At 43.4% G+C, this 17,169-nt stretch overlaps 2 protein-coding genes across 4 annotated transcripts; one reads left to right on the top strand and one right to left on the bottom strand.

The window, feature by feature from the left end:
- The first annotated feature begins 332 nt into the window (after positions 1-332).
- mok (MOK protein kinase) lies at positions 333-7,246 on the top strand. Of its 2 annotated transcripts, none has more exons than XM_019888278.1 (12): positions 333-882; positions 2,132-2,246; positions 2,369-2,458; positions 3,390-3,460; positions 3,547-3,625; positions 4,200-4,248; positions 4,335-4,513; positions 4,948-5,049; positions 5,229-5,402; positions 5,709-5,868; positions 6,262-6,453; positions 6,827-7,246. In XM_019888278.1, exons 1-12 carry the CDS (start codon positions 726-728, stop codon positions 6,905-6,907), a joined length of 1,449 nt encoding a protein of 482 aa, XP_019743837.1. In that variant the 5' UTR covers positions 333-725; the 3' UTR covers positions 6,908-7,246. The 2 variants fall into 2 exon arrangements, with proteins under 2 accessions (XP_019743837.1, XP_019743838.1); XM_019888279.1 differs by lacking the exon at positions 333-882 and adding an exon at positions 934-1,229.
- A 284-nt stretch (positions 7,247-7,530) lies between these two features.
- Positions 7,531-16,745, bottom strand: wdr20a (WD repeat domain 20a). 2 transcript variants are annotated; one of them, XM_019888274.1, is made up of 4 exons: positions 16,058-16,745; positions 13,680-13,862; positions 11,303-12,643; positions 7,531-9,070 (listed from the first exon to the last, which is right to left on the bottom strand). In XM_019888274.1, the coding sequence occupies exons 1-4, from the start codon at positions 16,319-16,321 to the stop codon at positions 9,017-9,019; spliced, it is 1,842 nt and encodes a 613-aa protein (XP_019743833.1). In that variant the 5' UTR covers positions 16,322-16,745; the 3' UTR covers positions 7,531-9,016. The 2 variants fall into 2 exon arrangements, with proteins under 2 accessions (XP_019743833.1, XP_019743834.1); XM_019888275.1 differs by lacking the exon at positions 11,303-12,643 and having other exon boundaries at positions 16,058-16,744.
- Positions 16,746-17,169: the final 424 nt, after the last annotated feature.

A 17,169-nucleotide genomic window follows, 5' to 3' on the forward strand; every position in this document is an offset into this window, starting at 1 on the left:
TGCCGGAGCCTATCCCATTTGCCTTCAAGCAGTAGGCGGGTTGCCAGCCAATCGCAGGGCACACATAGAGACGAACAACCACCCGCGCTCACACGCACGCCTAGGGACAATTTAGGACAAACATAGTCTCTCAGTAATGTTAGACTTTTGAGTGAGTTTAATTGTATTTATTTATTTTCTTTTGTGGTGGGGGGGGGGGGAACACAAAATGAGTTATTGCACTTATGGGCAGCAATCGTTGAATAGTACTTTTTGTAGACATCAAGAAACCTGACTCTGGTAGGTGGAGTCTATTTTTTTATTATTCAAACCATTTGTTTCTGAAGGCTGGATCTTTTATACATACTTTGGGAAATGAATTATGATATATGTTAAAAGGAAGTATCTTGTACGTATTTTGTCCATATGTGGTTTTATCTGGCCACAAATACTGATGTAAAATTGTGGCCCCGTCCATCATTTTAATTGCCCATCCTTGGATTAGATAGTAGGCAATGACACAAATTACAGGCAACAAACGATTTTCATTGAGCCATCGCATATTATTATTTCATGGCCAGAATTAGCCACATTACTACGGAAGCCGACGCGCAGCAGTAATGTCTCAACAGTCCACGAATGGATAGAACGATAGCGACAGCGACGATTCACTAGCGCCCCTCTCATTCGCTGACATAGTAAAGCGTTAAACTCATGCTCCACTTTTCGGAAATCCGTGTGCACTCATGATGCACTACTCCAACTGGCTAATTGGCGTTAAAAACAGGGCAAACCTTCGGAATGCGTGCAAGACGGCGGCGAACAGCGACTGGAGCAACCGGAGCCAGGAGCCCGGTGACAAGGCAGGGGAGCTAGCGGTCAGCGCCCACCTCTGGAAAAAAGGTAAGAAAGAACGATTCCTCGTCAAAAATTATAAGAACAACGGATTATTTTGGTAAGGATGCCGACCTTTCCCCGCCGTGTGTAAGCCACAATCTTGCACACCGTCGCTTTTCCTCTCCGGGGTTGAAGACTTTCCAGCCGTTTGCCGGCTGGGTCAAGAGGGGAGGGTGAAGGCGTGCTCCGTTGCCTAGGCGACGGTCAAGCTCGCAGCCTGGCCAAGTCCGGCTAGGCTAACGCCACCCGAAGACGCTTTTTTTAAAATACAAATTACACTCAAGATTGTAATTGTAACGGGTTAGAGTCATTTAATGCCCGTTCCAAAAATGAACGAGGCAAAGAAATGCATCGTAAGTAGAATTTTTGGCTATTATTACTACAACTACTACTACTAACTACTAATACGGCTACTACAAGTCGCCCGTGCGTGTGTCATTAGCTTCAATCCAATTGCTTCAATGCTAGTGTGCTATTGCTTTACTTGACCCGGGGAAAGAGAACCACAATAATGTTATTTTTTTAATTAATATGTTGCTTTTTAAAAGTATTCTTTTAACATGTATTTATGTTAATTATTTTACTACTACACTGACTCATAGTGAGAGCAGTTTCAAATGTAGTATTCTTCACTTTTAAAAATTATTTCAAGTTACTGATATACAATATTACTTAAACAATTACTACTAATGGTAATAATAATGTATTAATTTTCCCAAACTGTTATCCTCACTAGGTTCAATAATATATTTATCCGCTTGGCTAAAAATGAGTTTTTCTTACGAATACATATTTTTAGTTACTGCTATTGAGACTTTTTTTAATTTTAACATTCAAATACATCAATTTGTCCATTTTCTACACCATTGGCCAGTTACAGATAGGATTGCGAGCGTCCGGGCCACATACCAATGCGCACACGGGCCAAAGGAAACTGGAGTACCCAGAGAAAACCTGCGCAGGCACGGTGGAGAACAAACAAACTCCACACAGGAAGGCTGGAGCGTTGAATCAAAGTGTTTTACATGAATCAAGATAACAAAAACACAGTAATAAAATAATATTAATGAATGAGAAAAAAATGTTTTTACTAAAATATCGGCCTTTAGAAACACTCCTCTGCCTTTAGACTTAACTGCCACAGTCCTTATGTTGACAGCCTGCTGTTCTGTTATTTTATTATTCCATTGTTGGCAAAAGAATCTTCCTGGGCGTTGAAATGCACAAACGATAAAACAGTTGTATGCTTTCCTAGGCTACAAAATAATCAAGAAGATTGGTGAGGGCTCATTCTCCGTGGTGGTCAAAACTCAGAGTCTGAAAGATGGAAAGATGTACGCGTGCAAGACTATGAAGCAGACCATTAACAGGTGAGCGGACAAGATCGTCTTGAGCATGCCAGATGTATGTGGAAAAAAAAAACATCATACAAAGGTAAATTATTTTATTTTCTGAGCATTTGGAAGTAAATCTTGTGTTCTGTCTTGTGCAGTGTGGAACAGGCCAACAACCTGCGGGAGGTTCAAGCCATGAGGAGGCTTAGCCCACATGCAAATATTATCCACCTGCACGAACTGATTTTGTGAGTTCTTTCAACCTCTTCTAATTGGTCACAAATTCACCTTATTACAGTGGAACCTCCAAAGTCCAAAGCTCCAGAATTGTTACAATTTAGAGTTGAAGCTAAATGCTCTTTGAGAACACCTCATCAACCCATCATCACGCGTGACGTCGCCAAATCTTGGGAGACTTCAACTCCATGAGCATCTCAAGCACTCGTTCTCCAACCTTTTACACCAAAAACCCCCGCCTCCCCCCAAAAAAAAAAGTTTTTAGCTCTTCGATGACCATTATCACGAAGACCGACATTAAAATATTATATAGCATAGCAGTCCTAGGTGTTCACCAAAACCAACACAATCGACTGACTGGCTATGGCAACCCCTGATGTGACAAGCAGAAAATTCCCACAACAAAACTTTTTTCTCTTTCACGGCACACTTATTAAAATTTTCTTTTGACTTTATTATACTTATTGGTTTCCTTCAACGGGAAATTCAACTGATGCTCCTAAGCGTTGCACCATTTCAACTGAGGGGGTGGAGCTTGATGCCGTGACAGCAGCCAGCAGGCATCTCTCCAACAAGTAGTTTTCACTGTTATTATTTTTTGGGGTTTTTTTTTTTTTTTGTTGTTTTTTTAAACTTTTTTGTTCTCAAACGTGCAACGTCCGACTCCAAGGTCTTACACACTAAGAAACTGCCGCCATGCCACACTGATTAGTAATCACTTCACGACACAACTTTATCATGTCTGTAGGCCTTATCAAAGAGTGAGTCGTTTTGTCTTAGCTCATTTTATGGAACTTAACAATTAACTCGACATGAGCTATATTGGAGGAAATAATAACAGGTTGGAAGTCAGGGAATATATGGAGTTCAATTTTGGAGATTCCACTCTATCTGAATTGCAATGTACAGGCTGAGCTCTTATTTTCCTTTTCACCATTTCAGTGACAAGGAAACAGGCACCGTGTCTTTGATCTGCGAGCTGATGGAGATGAACATATATGAGTTTATTAAAGGTGGGAGGGAGGCGACCGAACCAAACAAATAACAAAAAAGGACGTTTTCCAAGTTGATGTCTGAATGATGTTTTGTTGCCTCGCAGAGAGACAGACGCCGCCGTCTGATCACACAGTCAAACACTACATGTACCAGCTGTGCAAGTCACTGGACCACATGCACAGGTAACCACAAGAACATATGTAATAGTACGTCATAGTGCAGCGACTCCCGAAGTGCACCACTGAGTGTGTACCACAATTAGTGGGACGCGGGCTCTCTCTAGTGGTACACAAAAAGAATCACTGCCTGAAGTGCCTCAGTTGTTTTAACTTTCAATTTCAGTTCATTTCCATGTAACTTCTATTTGCCATACATTTCAGAAAATGATGATTTAAAAAAAAAAAGGGAACAATAACATAACAGGACATGATGTAAAGTGGCTAAAAATTATGCCTCAGTTGCCCTCAGTGAACAACATTTATAATGATTTTATTTAAATGCTTTTATAACTTTAATATTGTTAGCCAAGATTTTTTTTAGACAAACTATTTTACAAAAACGAAAAAATACTGAAGTCCATTCTTCTTTGTTGATTAAGATTATACATATTTAATCCCATTCTTGTCCCCCCCACGCCCCCAAAAAAAGCTTTCGCTGTTGAATGTTGTGTATAACGCCTCTCATTAAAAAAAAAAAAAAAAAATTCTTAGTGTTGTCACCATTAGCACGCTGAAACGGTTTCTGTTCTCTTTGCAGCTGCGGGATCTTCCACAGAGACGTGAAGCCGGAAAACATTCTTATCAGAGTGAGATTGAATGAATCCCTGCATCAATCAAAACTAAATATCAATTTTCATAATTCTATCAACTATTTGTATGTACCATTTTCTAGCAAAACGTTCTCAAGCTGGGTGACTTCGGCTCGTGCAGGAGCGTGCACTCCCAGCCGCCGCACACAGAATACATCTCCACCCGCTGGTACCGTGCCCCTGAGTGCCTCCTGACTGACGGCTACTACAGCTTGAAGATGGACATCTGGAGTGCCGGATGCGTCTTCTTTGAGATTATGAGGTAACCGACTCCGATGGGGGGTGTCACAACAGCGGTCTGGGGAAATTTAATTTGTTCCATCCACCTCCGGGGAAGAGATCTTCCTCAGGGTCCATCCCGGACGGTTGAAGCAGAATTCGCCACAGTCTTAATGTGTTGCTCCACTATTTCTATTCAAATATCCGTTGGCCAAAGCGTTCTAAAATTGCACCTGTCAGTGCTAATTGTTACAATATCAATGGCATTTTGCATTTAGTGCAAGCCTTAAGCTATTTTTCTTAAATGCTTTTCGAAGTTTTACTTGAATTTTGGTGTTGCAAAAAAATAAAAATAAAAAGCCCTAGAAAAAAAATGGACAGAATCCTTTGATGCTCACTGAAATTCACACTCCATTTCAAAGATCATTGCATGTGGCTAATCATGTCAATCAGCTCACGAGGTACCTTGTGTTTCAGCTTGAATCCTCTCTTCCCCGGTGCCAACGAGCTGGACCAGATTGCCAAAATCCACGACGTGCTGGGCACACCCGAGCAATGCGTCCTGCGCAAATTCAAGCAGTAGGTTGTCACGCTCAAGCGAATGTCTGTCTCTCTGACATCACCTGAAAACCATTGATTTTATCACGATGCTGGTTCTGTCACGTGATCACAGACAAACAAAACAAAGAAAAGGCAAACTTGACTTGCTTGTTATCATCACACCGCCGGCGGTTTGTAAGCAGTCACGTTGCATCCAGGTCTCGAGCGATGCACTTCAACTTCCCCGCAAAGAAGGGTAGCGGGATCTCGCGCCTGCTGCCCAACTGCGCCGCTCCTGCTGTGTCTCTGCTCTACCAGATGCTGGCTTACGACGCGGATGAACGCATCACGGCCGCCAGCGCCTTGAGGCACACCTACTTTCGGGAGATACGGTAAGCATGCAGCCATGACAGCGCGCCGCAGTCAGGACAGAATGTCACACGTTCCACGAGGAGATGCGGAAACAGTCCTTGAAATGATTTTGCATTTCACTCTTAATGATGGTTCAAAAATGATAAATAATGTTCAAATATAAAATTTTACTTATATAGTATATTTTTAAAAATTCTGATACAAACTGTATATAATATCAATATTTTAATTGAACAATATCAACAATTTTCCAAGCTCATATATCTGATTTGCAAAAAAGAGAAAAAAAAAATCCAAAAACAATTTGTGTCCATGTTTAATGTCAGGTTGGCAGAGAAAAAATGTGAGCGCAATCCTGGAGCGGGTGGGCCGTTTGAAGGCGTGGAAAAAAAAGCACCGCACATCACCTCAGACCTCCTGTGGCGACCATCCCGACTTTGCAAACAAATGAGAGGGAGGCACAACAGACCCACCCCTTTAATTCCTGTAAGTACATAAAAGAGACATGATGCTTTGGGTCACAATTGAAAAGACTTCTCGGGTTTCTTACAAATCCAAAAATTACAGCACAATACACACCATATTTCTTGTCTTGCTGCCTTCTCGTTGTTCTTCGGCATCACTGAGCTGGCTGGCCCCTGTCCTCTCATCAGAATGTATTCTTTATCCTCTATCTCTCTGAACACACACATGTTGGAGTAGTGCACCGGAGTCAGAGTGAATTTCCCAACACACTTCTATTATGTCTGTATATCATACTGCCCCCTGGTGCCCAAGGCAGACATTCCAATACCCCGTAGATTAGAATGATGCACAAACTGTTTTACACGTCATGGTGAGCAATATATATTTATCGCTTCCATTTCTACCCCACTCCAGCACAACACGAAGCACATCGCCGAGCCCCTCAGTCGACGTAACGCCAGCCATTACGAGCTACCCAAACTCAAACTGGCTGCCCCAGGGCCACAGCGCTCCTTCCCAGGGTCCACGCCGCCCGTCTTCGCATTCACACACCGGGGCACCCTGCCGGCCATCTCCGCGAAGAAGTGCCAGTCACGCTTGGCCAAGGTAGTTACACTCATTACCTTTTTCCAGTGGTAGGAAGTAACTAAATCAAAATATTAAATATATTTCAGCCTGTACTGTTTCACTTTTACTTGAGTACTCTATATAGGATTTTAATTTTTAAAAGTACATAGGAACCCTGCGACTGTTAGCGAAGATCCGTCAGTAATTGGTGTCCGAAAGGCCACATTTTGGGGAATAGCCGATAGAAACCACAAGATGGCGATAAAAACCACAAGATGGCGACAAAGCTTTAGCTGGCAAAATTAACAATACATTTTTATTTTTGTTAATTTTATACTGTGCTTTTTTGTACTCCTGTTGCCACATTTACCTGAATGTCCTTTTTTGGTTTAATGTTGGTGTGTCCACACAGGCCAATAATGAGTCACAGTCGGGGAGCTTGAAGACCTGCTTGATGCCACCCCTGGACAGGAAACATGGAGGAGGCTACTGACACACACAACCAACCAAATGGAATAAAGCTACTAAACCAGTGCCACCCCCCAAGGGCTATCCATTATGTACGATGATGTGCCCCAACAGAAATTTAAGTTGTACAAAGAAAAATGGGGCAATAAACCCATTACTGTGATTTAGTACACACACAGTTCATATTATTTAGCACAATTAGATTTAGAATGTACAGTAGCTTGCCAGGCACCTTGATAACCTTTCATTGGAATCATGACTCTGCAATTTACTGTTGTAAATGTGATGTAAAACCCAATTAAAAATGTCATATTGTTTAAAAAGTTGTTTGTGAACTATTAAAGACACTAAGCCTCGTGTGAATTAAGTCACAGGTGTATTTATAAAGAAAAAAAAAAGACAAAATGGTTTTGAACAAATATATAAAAACAAGTAAATCCTGATATATAAATTGGAAAAATGTAGTTATTTTATTCCAATTGATGACAAATATTTTTTTTTCCTGACAACTACCAGATACAGCCATACTTGTTTTGGAGTACAACTATGTATGTCGGTGTGAATACATGGTGTAATTTAATCTATTCAAATATTCTGAGTACGACTGTCCGTGTTAATGTGGGGGGACAAAGAAACACAGGAAAACTGTGTATTCAAGATTATTTTTAATATTATTCATATGTATACTTTAGGCTTTAGAAATATAACTATCCATGACAAAACTTCCCGCGGGGGAAATGGTAAGTTTGCCCTCCCCAACCCTGCCCGGCATCAAATCGATTATTACAATATACACAATATGATACAGAGCACATTTCAATCTGAACACAATATTAAAATAAATGTTCAATAAAGACTTTTAATAGTTTTTTTTCTCTACTGTATTAGCCATCTGTGAGTTGTGAGCACAGCACAAAAACATGTAAAGCCATTTTTTTTTCATCTGATAAACTAATTTAAGTGCAAACTTTTCTCTCTTGATAAAGACTATAATTGCAGCATCCAGTTTTTAACTTTTTTTTTTTAGGGGAAACGGAGAATGAGGACGTTAAAACAGACCCCTGCCCCCTTTTTTTTGTTCCAATAGAGTAGTACTAAAAAAAAAAAAAAAAAAAAAAAAAAAAAAAAAGTATCAGTGCAAAAGTCATTGGGTTGGAAATTGGGGAAACAGACATAACGGATGCAACAATCCCAGATGCTTGCTTGATCGTTAAAGAAAACAAACAAACAAAAAAAAAAACAGCTCCACACAATTTCAATAACCCTGAGCAGTCTAAGCTACACTTCTAGTTTACTTTTTTTTTTTTAATGTGTTACAGAACCATTCACTCAGGATGATGGGTTTTGACATGGAGCCTTAACATTTTCCGTTCTAAACTATTACAGTAAGTACAGCAACAGTCAACATTGCACTTTTTTCCCCCCCCTTGATGCGGTCTTCCTCTAAGGCATAGATGGGCAATCTTTTTCCGAAGCTAACAAAAAAAAAAAGAATGGAGGGCGGGGTGAGAGTACATTTATGGTTAAATGTTTTTGTTTTGGGGAATTGCATGGCATGCTGGATCCATGTTCAGCCGGGCCATGTGTTTGGCTCAAGGGCCACAGGTTGCCCACCCTTGCTCTAAAGCAGTGATTCCCAACCACTGTCCAATTTCATTTAATTGACGACAAATAATGCATCATCCAACTAGTTCTAGTATTAGTGGGCAAGTTACAAATTCATGCAGGGACAGGTAGATTAGAATTTTTGTTTGCACCCCCCCCCCAAAAAAAATGTTTACCTGGGTATATCTATGTCTGATATTTAAATTTGCTTCATAATCTTGCATTTTAAAGTGGGGAAAGTTATGAAAAAAATACAATAAAAAGAATTTGAGAAGAGAGCAAATATTTCTTCACGGCACAGAATATACATTTTCCCAATCTAGAACAGGCACCTTGGCTCAAGAAACATTGGGAAACACTGCACTTAAGTGAATGCAAAATAGAAAAGGGGGTGGGGGGAGGCAGGGGATTAAAAAAAAAAAATAGGACAAGGGAAAACCTGCAACACTCGCAGAGGAAGTGAAGAGCAGCATCAGACTGTGGCTTGCGTGGGTTTTTGTCTTTAGCAGCAGATTTATTGTGTGGTGGGCTATACTACTGTTCCACTGGGAGAGCTGGCTTGGTTTTGGGAGGACAATAAACCCTGGAAAAAGGAAAACAAAAAAGGAGATTTGCATTTGGGAGAAGAGGAAGAAATTGGAGAAAAAAAAAGGATTTCACAAAGTGCAGCAGAAGGGGGGAAAATTCGTTGCTTCTGGTTCACGGAACTGAAATTTTAAAAAAGCAGCCATTTTGGGAGCACGCCGTGTAATTTGTAAGGTTGCTTAGCTCAAGTCGAAATGATTGACAACGGTGAAATCTCCAACGTCAAATCGGGCAACTCTCCCCACGCACCTGTAGCCCCACTTTAGTATTTGCGAATTTATCTATTCAAAAATTGTTTTTAGAACTTTGTCCTTTGTTATTCGCCGGACAACCTCACCCGTTTGGTTTATGTGCCAAAGCACAATGCCAACTGGTGGCCTCCTGATACCACTGCTTTGGGAAGTTTCATTATGGCAAAAGTAGTCCTTGGCTACCATCTCCTGGCAATTTTAAGCAATCACAGTACAGTGTTCACCTTTTAAGGGTAGGCGTTATTTGCAGAGTTCTGTAATTCACAGAAGAACGAGGTCCCGATGCAGCCTGAGTGGCGGGGTTCACTGCACGCCTCAAATGCAAAGGACCGATTGTCGGATGCCTCCAAGGATTCCCCTGAGCGATTATGCAGCGGGGCGTTATGAGGGATTTTTCCGACCCGAGATCCTTAGGCGTGCGGTCAACCCCCAAGTTGGTCCGAGCCAATGGACACGGTGACGTTCACGAGGTTTCACTTTTGCTTTTACAACTGAAATGACGAGTTAAGATTTGAGGGAATTTTATCATGGCCTAAAACCACTTTTTGGGGCTCCTTGTTCTACTCAAATCAGGAGGGAGGAGAAAAAAAAAAAAACCTACAATGGCACATTAAATCGTAATATAATTTCTAACAGCGTTGAATATAATGGGAAGAGTCAATGGTTTCATTTGAATAACTACGACATACAGCATATATAAAAATATTTTTTTGGGGGTGGTGAATATTTTATCAGCTTTTTATGCATATCTCAGATTTTTTTTTCTTTACGATTCATGCATTGAGAAACGAGGAGACACTTTCAATGAGAAAAATGAAAACATCACTGGCTCATCCTTCACCCCCGCACTGGGTTTGCTGGAAGTACTTTTTTTGAAGGTGTCTTTCTGCACTGAAAACAAAACGACTGAAGCTGCGAGCCCATGAGGAAGTGCATACACGATTGTTCGGAGCAAAGTGGCTGAGCCTGCGGATTCACGAGCGCGCCGAAAGCAGCGATTCCCCACCACTAAACTGCAGGAAGTTACCCAATATCACGTTAATTGGTTCGAAAATGATGATTTATTTGCTATAAATAATGCATCTTTGTTCATCTCTCTCTGCCGCCGACAAATGGACACACAGAAAAATGAAATGCTCTGCCACGAAATGGCACAAGGTACAATTAAACTGTGCATCCGTTCATCGGACAGAATACTCGCTTTGTTGTCAACTCAACAGGCTCGCATTACAGAAGTACTTTTTTGTGAGTATATTGACTAAACCAACAATTAAGTATACAGTGAAGCCCTGCCAATTCACAGTTGAGGAGAATCTTGAATGTACCACCCAGTGCATCCCATAAAAATAGCATCCATTTATAAGGGCAATGTAAAGTTACGTCCGAAAACGTCAGCCTTTTGGGACCGTCGCTTGTCGTGCCGTAGTTCTAAACATGGCAGATTTTTCGATTAAATGTGTTTCATTTGCTTGAAGTGAGTGGAAGGGCTAATCGACGTGTCCATTGCAGATTTTCTCCCGTCACGACTAAAACTCGAGCAGACACAACTGAAATTCTCATTCCTCATACTAATGCGCTATAATATCATGAAATATGTATTTCAGTAGCGTGCGAGCGTTTCAGTAGCGTACGTATAGGCATTTCCTTGGAATGTGCAAAAGGTCATCTTGATTGATGTCTCGGATGGGCCATTCATAGTCTTGAATAAAACGGCGGCGATGAACAGGGGATCACTGTATACGTTCTTGGTGACCCGAACACTAATAAAGGTTGGGAAACACTACACTGAAGGATGCGCTAACACAAAAGGATCGTCTCTCTCGTGATGAGGCATCGATGCAGTGGGGAGCGAAAAAAAAGGCCGTGTGATATGCGACTCATGTCTGGAATTGCTACGGGCTCGTCTGTGACGACCTGCCGCCTCCGGCCCGAGTAGAGAGAAACACGCTTAAATTGGCCCTGGGTTAAAAAGAACTTACCACTTTGCCTGGCCTGGCCCATGTGCAAATAAATCCCTCCTGACAAGCAGTCACTAAGCAGTCCTCTAAAAATATGAGCACAGTCAGCCTCTCGTGCGCTATCTTTTTACAGATGAGCGGCTCGAGCAGCGGCACGTCCTCCATGCGCGGGCACAGCGCCGTGCCCAGCGTCTTGGCGGCGTCCGTCTTGCTCTTGGTCAGCACGTTGAGCTTATCGCTGCTCTTGCTGCTGATGTGGCCCATGCTGTGGTTGCGCTTGTGGTCCTTTTCGTGGTGGCGCTCTTTGCGCTCGTGCAGCGACAGCGTGGCGAACTTGCTGACCCCCGTGGCGATGGCGCTGTCCATGATACCGCCGCTCGGCTTGTTAGTGTTATTCGTCGTCGTGCTTGTGGCTGTCGGGGCGGTGCTGGAAGTGGTGGAATGGGGCAGGCTGTTGGACCGCGGTAGCGTACCGGAGATAGAGTTCACGCCGGGAGTGATGGCTCCGCTGGTGCTTCCGTTCGTGGCGTTGGTACTCGAAGTGAGTATGGTGGAGCCCGGCGGCGGGATGGAGGCGTTCATCACATTGGTGTGCGTCCGTGTCCGTGAAAGAGGCAAGTGTGGGAACAGAATGTCCTCGGTGAGGTCCCACAGGCACAGCTGAGTGTCCTGGCCCACTGAGCCAAAGCGGTACGTGACGCTGACGGGCCGGCTCTCGGTGGAGTTGCGCTGGGAGAGGCGCGACTGCGTGCTGTTGGCGCGGTCCCGCCCCGAGTTGGCCACCTGCTCCTGGAAGTCCTCGTCGCTGCCGCTGAACTCCAGCGGGTCGCTCTCTTCCACGCTGGTGGTGTAGTGGTCGAAGGCCACCACGCTCACCCACGACTTGTGGCCGTGGCCGCGCGCGATCACCCGGCAGTCCAGGAAGGACCACACGGTGACCAGGTCGTCCTCGCCGCCCGCTACGATGTACTTGCCGTCGGGGCTCCAGGACACGCACAGAAGGCCGCCGAAGTAGCTCTTCATAGTGCCGTGCAGCTCCACGGCGTCGAAGTTGAACACGCGCAGGAAGCCGTCCTGGCTCACGCACGCCAGGAACTTCCCATCGGGGGAGAAGGCAAATTCATTGAGGGCGCCCTCACCCACTGTCCATTTGAGAAGGGGGTTCCGCGTGGATTTGCTCTTGCAGGTGTGCACCGAGTAGTTGTCACCCTGCTTGAGGAGCTGGTAGTGCGGCGCCGTGGTGCCGCACGTGTGCTCCACGTTGTACAGGTACATGTTGCCGCTGGCGTGCGACACCAGGAAGAGGCTCTCGGAGCCCGGAACCCACTTCACACACGTCACCCTAGACTTGTCTATTAGTCTCTGGTTGGAGGAGGAGTGACACAAGGACAGGATAAGCACATCACAAATCAGTTCAATTTCACATCATAGTCATCGTTTACTGCGATAATCACATGAAAATATACTCCCTACATATACACAGTTGGCTTTGCATTTTGTTAACTCGCGGGCATTATGTTTCCCAAAAGGACTTCGACGGGTAGCCCGTGGGCCTGTTCTAAAAATAGCTCACCAGTGACGGGACATGATTTCCTTGGAACGGTGTCGAAGTGATAATCCAAAATGAAAGCACAGATTTATAGATATTAAGTGTTGCACATTGATGTTTATTGGTTATTTTATTTTGGTAATCCAGACTCACCGCTGTAACCAGTCACATCAAGCACATTTCTGAGACAAACCTGAGCAATCAAGACAGCGAAATGAAATAAGTGAAGAGCGGACGTGATGCCAGGGGGGTGGGGGGACTTTTGAAATTAATGCCGTCAGATGCTGGGGTTTTAATGACTTTCCGTGTTTCTGGTTAATTTAAATGTGATTTAATGCCGAATGTTAAACCATCGACTCTCACGCACGCCATTTTCAATGAGCGTGGACTTGCACGGCCGAAGAGTGACATTGCTCACGAAGAATACGTCACAGCAAATAAACAAATTTCATTGCGTGGTTCGTTTTGAACCGGTGCCAAGCCGCGGTGGAGGGCGGGCTTTCCAAACCCACTTTCTTTCAAAATAAATTGGGTTGAGGAATCTAAAGGAGCTTGAAAACACTTTTAAAGGAGTAAAACAGACATCTCATTAATTTTAGCGCTTGCACTAGGCCATTCAAACCCTGCTTGAGCCCCTATAACATCAAATACTATTAAAGTACATTTGACGACGGACGCGCACACAATATTGGTACCATAAAATGACTACAATGGTTCCTCTCACCAGTTACGCGTTATAATTACCACTCTGGACAAGAGAAATAAACAGGATGGCTAGATATAATCCATATAGTGTAACGAACAAAATGAGATAATTAAAACAGCAAAAGCGCCCCTCCCCCCCATTACCTCCTCATTGAAGAGCTTGCTCGTCTCCTTCTTGATGGGGTCGATGAGCTGCACTTGCCCGGCAGAGAAGCCAACCAGGAGCGACACACTCTCAGCTGTGGCGGTGAGGTGGTTGAAGTCATGACAGGTGGGCTGTGTTCCCTTGTAGATGCGCTTGTCTATGGGCTTGCTCAGGTCTGCAGCCTGAAAGTGCGGTAAGAAACAAGGTTGATGGCCACAAATTATGAAAAGCCGCGACAGCTAATTTTAGAGATGATAAAGCATTTGTACATACTGTATTTTCTGCACTATAAACTGCTTTGGATTATAAGGCGCACCTTCATTGAATGGCCAATATTATCCTCTGTGCGGTGCGAAGCAATATAACGCCCATTGGATTGATTAAGTGGAGGAAGAACTGCTTAATACTTTTTAAATTATATTTAATTATGTTATTACTGTATGTTTATAGTATAAAGTAAATTATCATGGAGTGGTGTTTTTGTTTCTAGGCACCTTCTGACTGCGGTATGACTGCTGTCCTTTAAATACTGCTGTTTTAACGCAAGGTCTCCTCGTGACCCTTAAGTTCAAAGTTCAGCAACTGCTGCATGTTTCAGTGGGAACCTGTCCAAGTCCTGTGGCAAAACAGACAGTTCGCAGGACTGTTTCAAACTCCCCTGTGACCGCTGTCTCTATTGTCCTATTGAAATACACATGTACACAACTTGGACTCTTATCGTTCAAGATTCCCTAATGATCTGATATCAACCTACCGGTCGATGAAGGTTGCTTTGTAAACACAAACAGCTCTCAGGACTGTTTCAAGCACCCTCTTGAACACCAAGGGGATTCCATAAAGAATACACACATCGCGATGTACAGTTTCGATATTCCCACCATTTTCCTCGATTCAACACGCCGGTAAACCTGAAATCCCTTCTAGTGGACAACAGGGGCATCTGGCTTTGCCAGATCAATGTAACCGCTTTGTACATTTGAATGCAATTCCATTCCCACATTGATGAAAGAGAAGCGCAACACTTTTTGGTCATGGGCATCCAATCAAGTTAGCTTGTGATTAGCAGCTTGGCTTTAATAACAAACACAAAGTCCATACTGCTAGCTTCTCCCTTTCCAATTCACAGGACAGCAGCGCTGCCTCTGACCACCTCAAACAGTTTCTAGCCAGAAAAGAGCTTCAGCTAACTCCTACCTGACACAAACCGTGACTTACAATTAAATTCTGCAATAATGAGGATTGGTAATGATAATGTGTAAGGTACTGAGTGGGAGATGGTAAAAAAAATGTTCCACATATCCTGGTTTATGCCAGAAGGTTATGACTTACAGTGTACTGTCTGTATATCACTTGAAGGCAGCATTTTCATCTGTGCAAATAGGGTGCTCAGAACCCAGTCGGGGAGAGATTGAGTGGTACAATTACGTTTCACCAAAGTACTGTATCTGAACTCACTTCTCTCGTCTGTTTAAAATGACATAGGTTACAAAACTTACAGTGTACTGTCTGTATATCACTTGAAGGCAGCATTTTCATCTGTGCAAATAGGGTGCTCAGAACCCAGTCGGGGAGAGATTGAGTGGTACAATTACGTTTCACCAAAGTACTGGATCTGAACTCACTTCTCTCGTCTATTTAAAAGGACATAGGTTACAAAAAAACCCTCTTACATTTTAGGGGTGCTGGGATTCAATTTAAAAAAACCCCTCTTACATTTTAGGGGTGCTGGGATTCAATTTAGGGGTCCTTGAGCACCCCCCAAAAAATGTGCAACAAACGCCCATGGTGGACACAAATTCGACACAGAACAACTACAGCTTTAAAGTACCTATAGTGAGTGACTTGAGTCATCAAATTTCAGAGAGAAAGGAGGACATTCGGGGCACTTCAAATGGTGTCAAGTGTTCGAACGGGTCAAACCTGACGATAAGTGAGGGTTAAGTGACACGTTCGGCGACTCTGTCCTCCCAAAATCCGCTGAGCTACAAGCTAAGTGGCTAGCACCGTTCATTCCAATGATAGCAGTGCTAAGTGGACACCTGTTAGAATGTGGGGCGTCGACAGGTGGTACGCAGTCGTCGCCAGTAGCAGCCTCTACGCAGCTACTTTTAAAAACGGGATAACTGACATGTAGGCCCCATTAACACGCGACTAATAATGCCGGCTCGACGAAGGAATTTCGACCTATGGCCTCGAAGTAGCTTGTGAAGACACTCGCGCCGCTAACTAGTTAGCCCGAAGCTAACTAGCCCAGTGGCTCCGTTTGAAAGTCACACACCCGCCACAGTTGTGCTCAGAAGCCGGACGGAAGGCTACGTACGGGCTTGGGCAAAACGAAGTGGCGCTACCGGGGAGTGTGCTTGCCATGGCACCGTACCTTTCGGACACCTTTGTAGATGTAGAAGTAGAGTTCACGGCCCACATTGAAACAGATCCTGTCGCCGTTGCCCGACTGGTCGTTGACGTTGACGAAGGAGACCTTGACCGGGTTGGAGCCCTGCGAGTTAAAAGGCACTCTGTTGGGACGGCTGTATTCGGAGTGTGTGAGGAGTTTGTAAACACCTTCCCGAGTGGTGAACTGAGTTTTGATTTCGTTCATCTCCTTCCCTCCTCCCTCCGCCGCCATCTTTGAAATTAACATTCATCCCTTTCCTCCAAGCCGGATCTTAGGCAAAGGCGAGGGCGGGAGAGTGACAGCGGTGGTGGGAAGGTCTTTCTGGCGCAACCTTTGTATTTTGCGCGCAACTTACATTGATAAAAGCTTTGTGTAATTAATATGAGAGGATTGCCATTATTGGTTTTGCTTGGGAGGAGCAAATGTCCAATGTAATGTATTTGGCTACATTTAATAAAAGTACGTTTGTTCGAAGGAACGTCATGCTAAATCGAAAGTTATATGTTCATGTATCGTTAAATAAAACGCCCCATTGGTACTGTACTTTGAATTGACTTCAATGTCAATATTCTCCATGAAAATGACTTGAAATTTCACGAATTCACCAAAGCCTAAGACATCATTTAGACTTTCACGCCATTAGTGCCGGCCCAAAATAAAAACATGTCGAAAAGACTTGTTTTTAAATGCATATATGAAATAAAATGTACTTTTAAAACGTGGCGTGGTTTTTGCCGTTCCCATTTTCTTTCCTTCATCTAATTTATAATGTTCCCTGACAACTTGTTTGTGTTCTTATTTTGCACAATTTGCAAAAACGGTTATGGAAAAGCTCAACATGTGATCATTTTATGTTATATGTAAAATGCTTTGTTACAACTCTAGCTGTTGTGGACTGCGCTACATAAAGTTGTATTAATTTGACTTTTACACGAAATAACGCCAGTCAATCACCGTGAGCCTTGTCGATACTCATTCAGTAACATTTGTTTCATTCCATTTAAGAAAATTATTAATATCAGAGGCAAGCGGAAACAAAATGCATCTGCAATGAAGAAAGAACAAAATCACCTGTTGCAAAACACGGGCGCCAC

Source organism: Hippocampus comes, unplaced genomic scaffold, assembly GCF_001891065.2.
Source record: "Hippocampus comes isolate QL1 unplaced genomic scaffold, H_comes_QL1_v1.1 scaffold112, whole genome shotgun sequence".
NCBI classification, from domain to species: Eukaryota; Metazoa; Chordata; class Actinopteri; order Syngnathiformes; family Syngnathidae; genus Hippocampus; species Hippocampus comes.

Coding starts and splice junctions, on each gene's coding strand:
- mok (XM_019888278.1), top strand. CDS start 726: ATGATGCACTACTCCAACTGGCTAATTGGCGTTAAAAACAGGGCAAAC. Junction 5,869..6,261: donor GACCCACCCCTTTAATTCCT/GTAAGTACATAA, acceptor ACCCCACTCCAG/CACAACACGAAGCACATCGC. Junction 6,454..6,826: donor GCCAGTCACGCTTGGCCAAG/GTAGTTACACTC, acceptor GTGTCCACACAG/GCCAATAATGAGTCACAGTC.
- wdr20a (XM_019888274.1), bottom strand. CDS start 16,321: ATGTTAATTTCAAAGATGGCGGCGGAGGGAGGAGGGAAGGAGATGAAC. Junction 13,863..16,057: donor TCTACAAAGGTGTCCGAAAG/GTACGGTGCCAT, acceptor CCGCACTTTCAG/GCTGCAGACCTGAGCAAGCC. Junction 9,071..11,302: donor GGGCCAGGCCAGGCAAAGTG/GTAAGTTCTTTT, acceptor TCCTTTTTCCAG/GGTTTATTGTCCTCCCAAAA.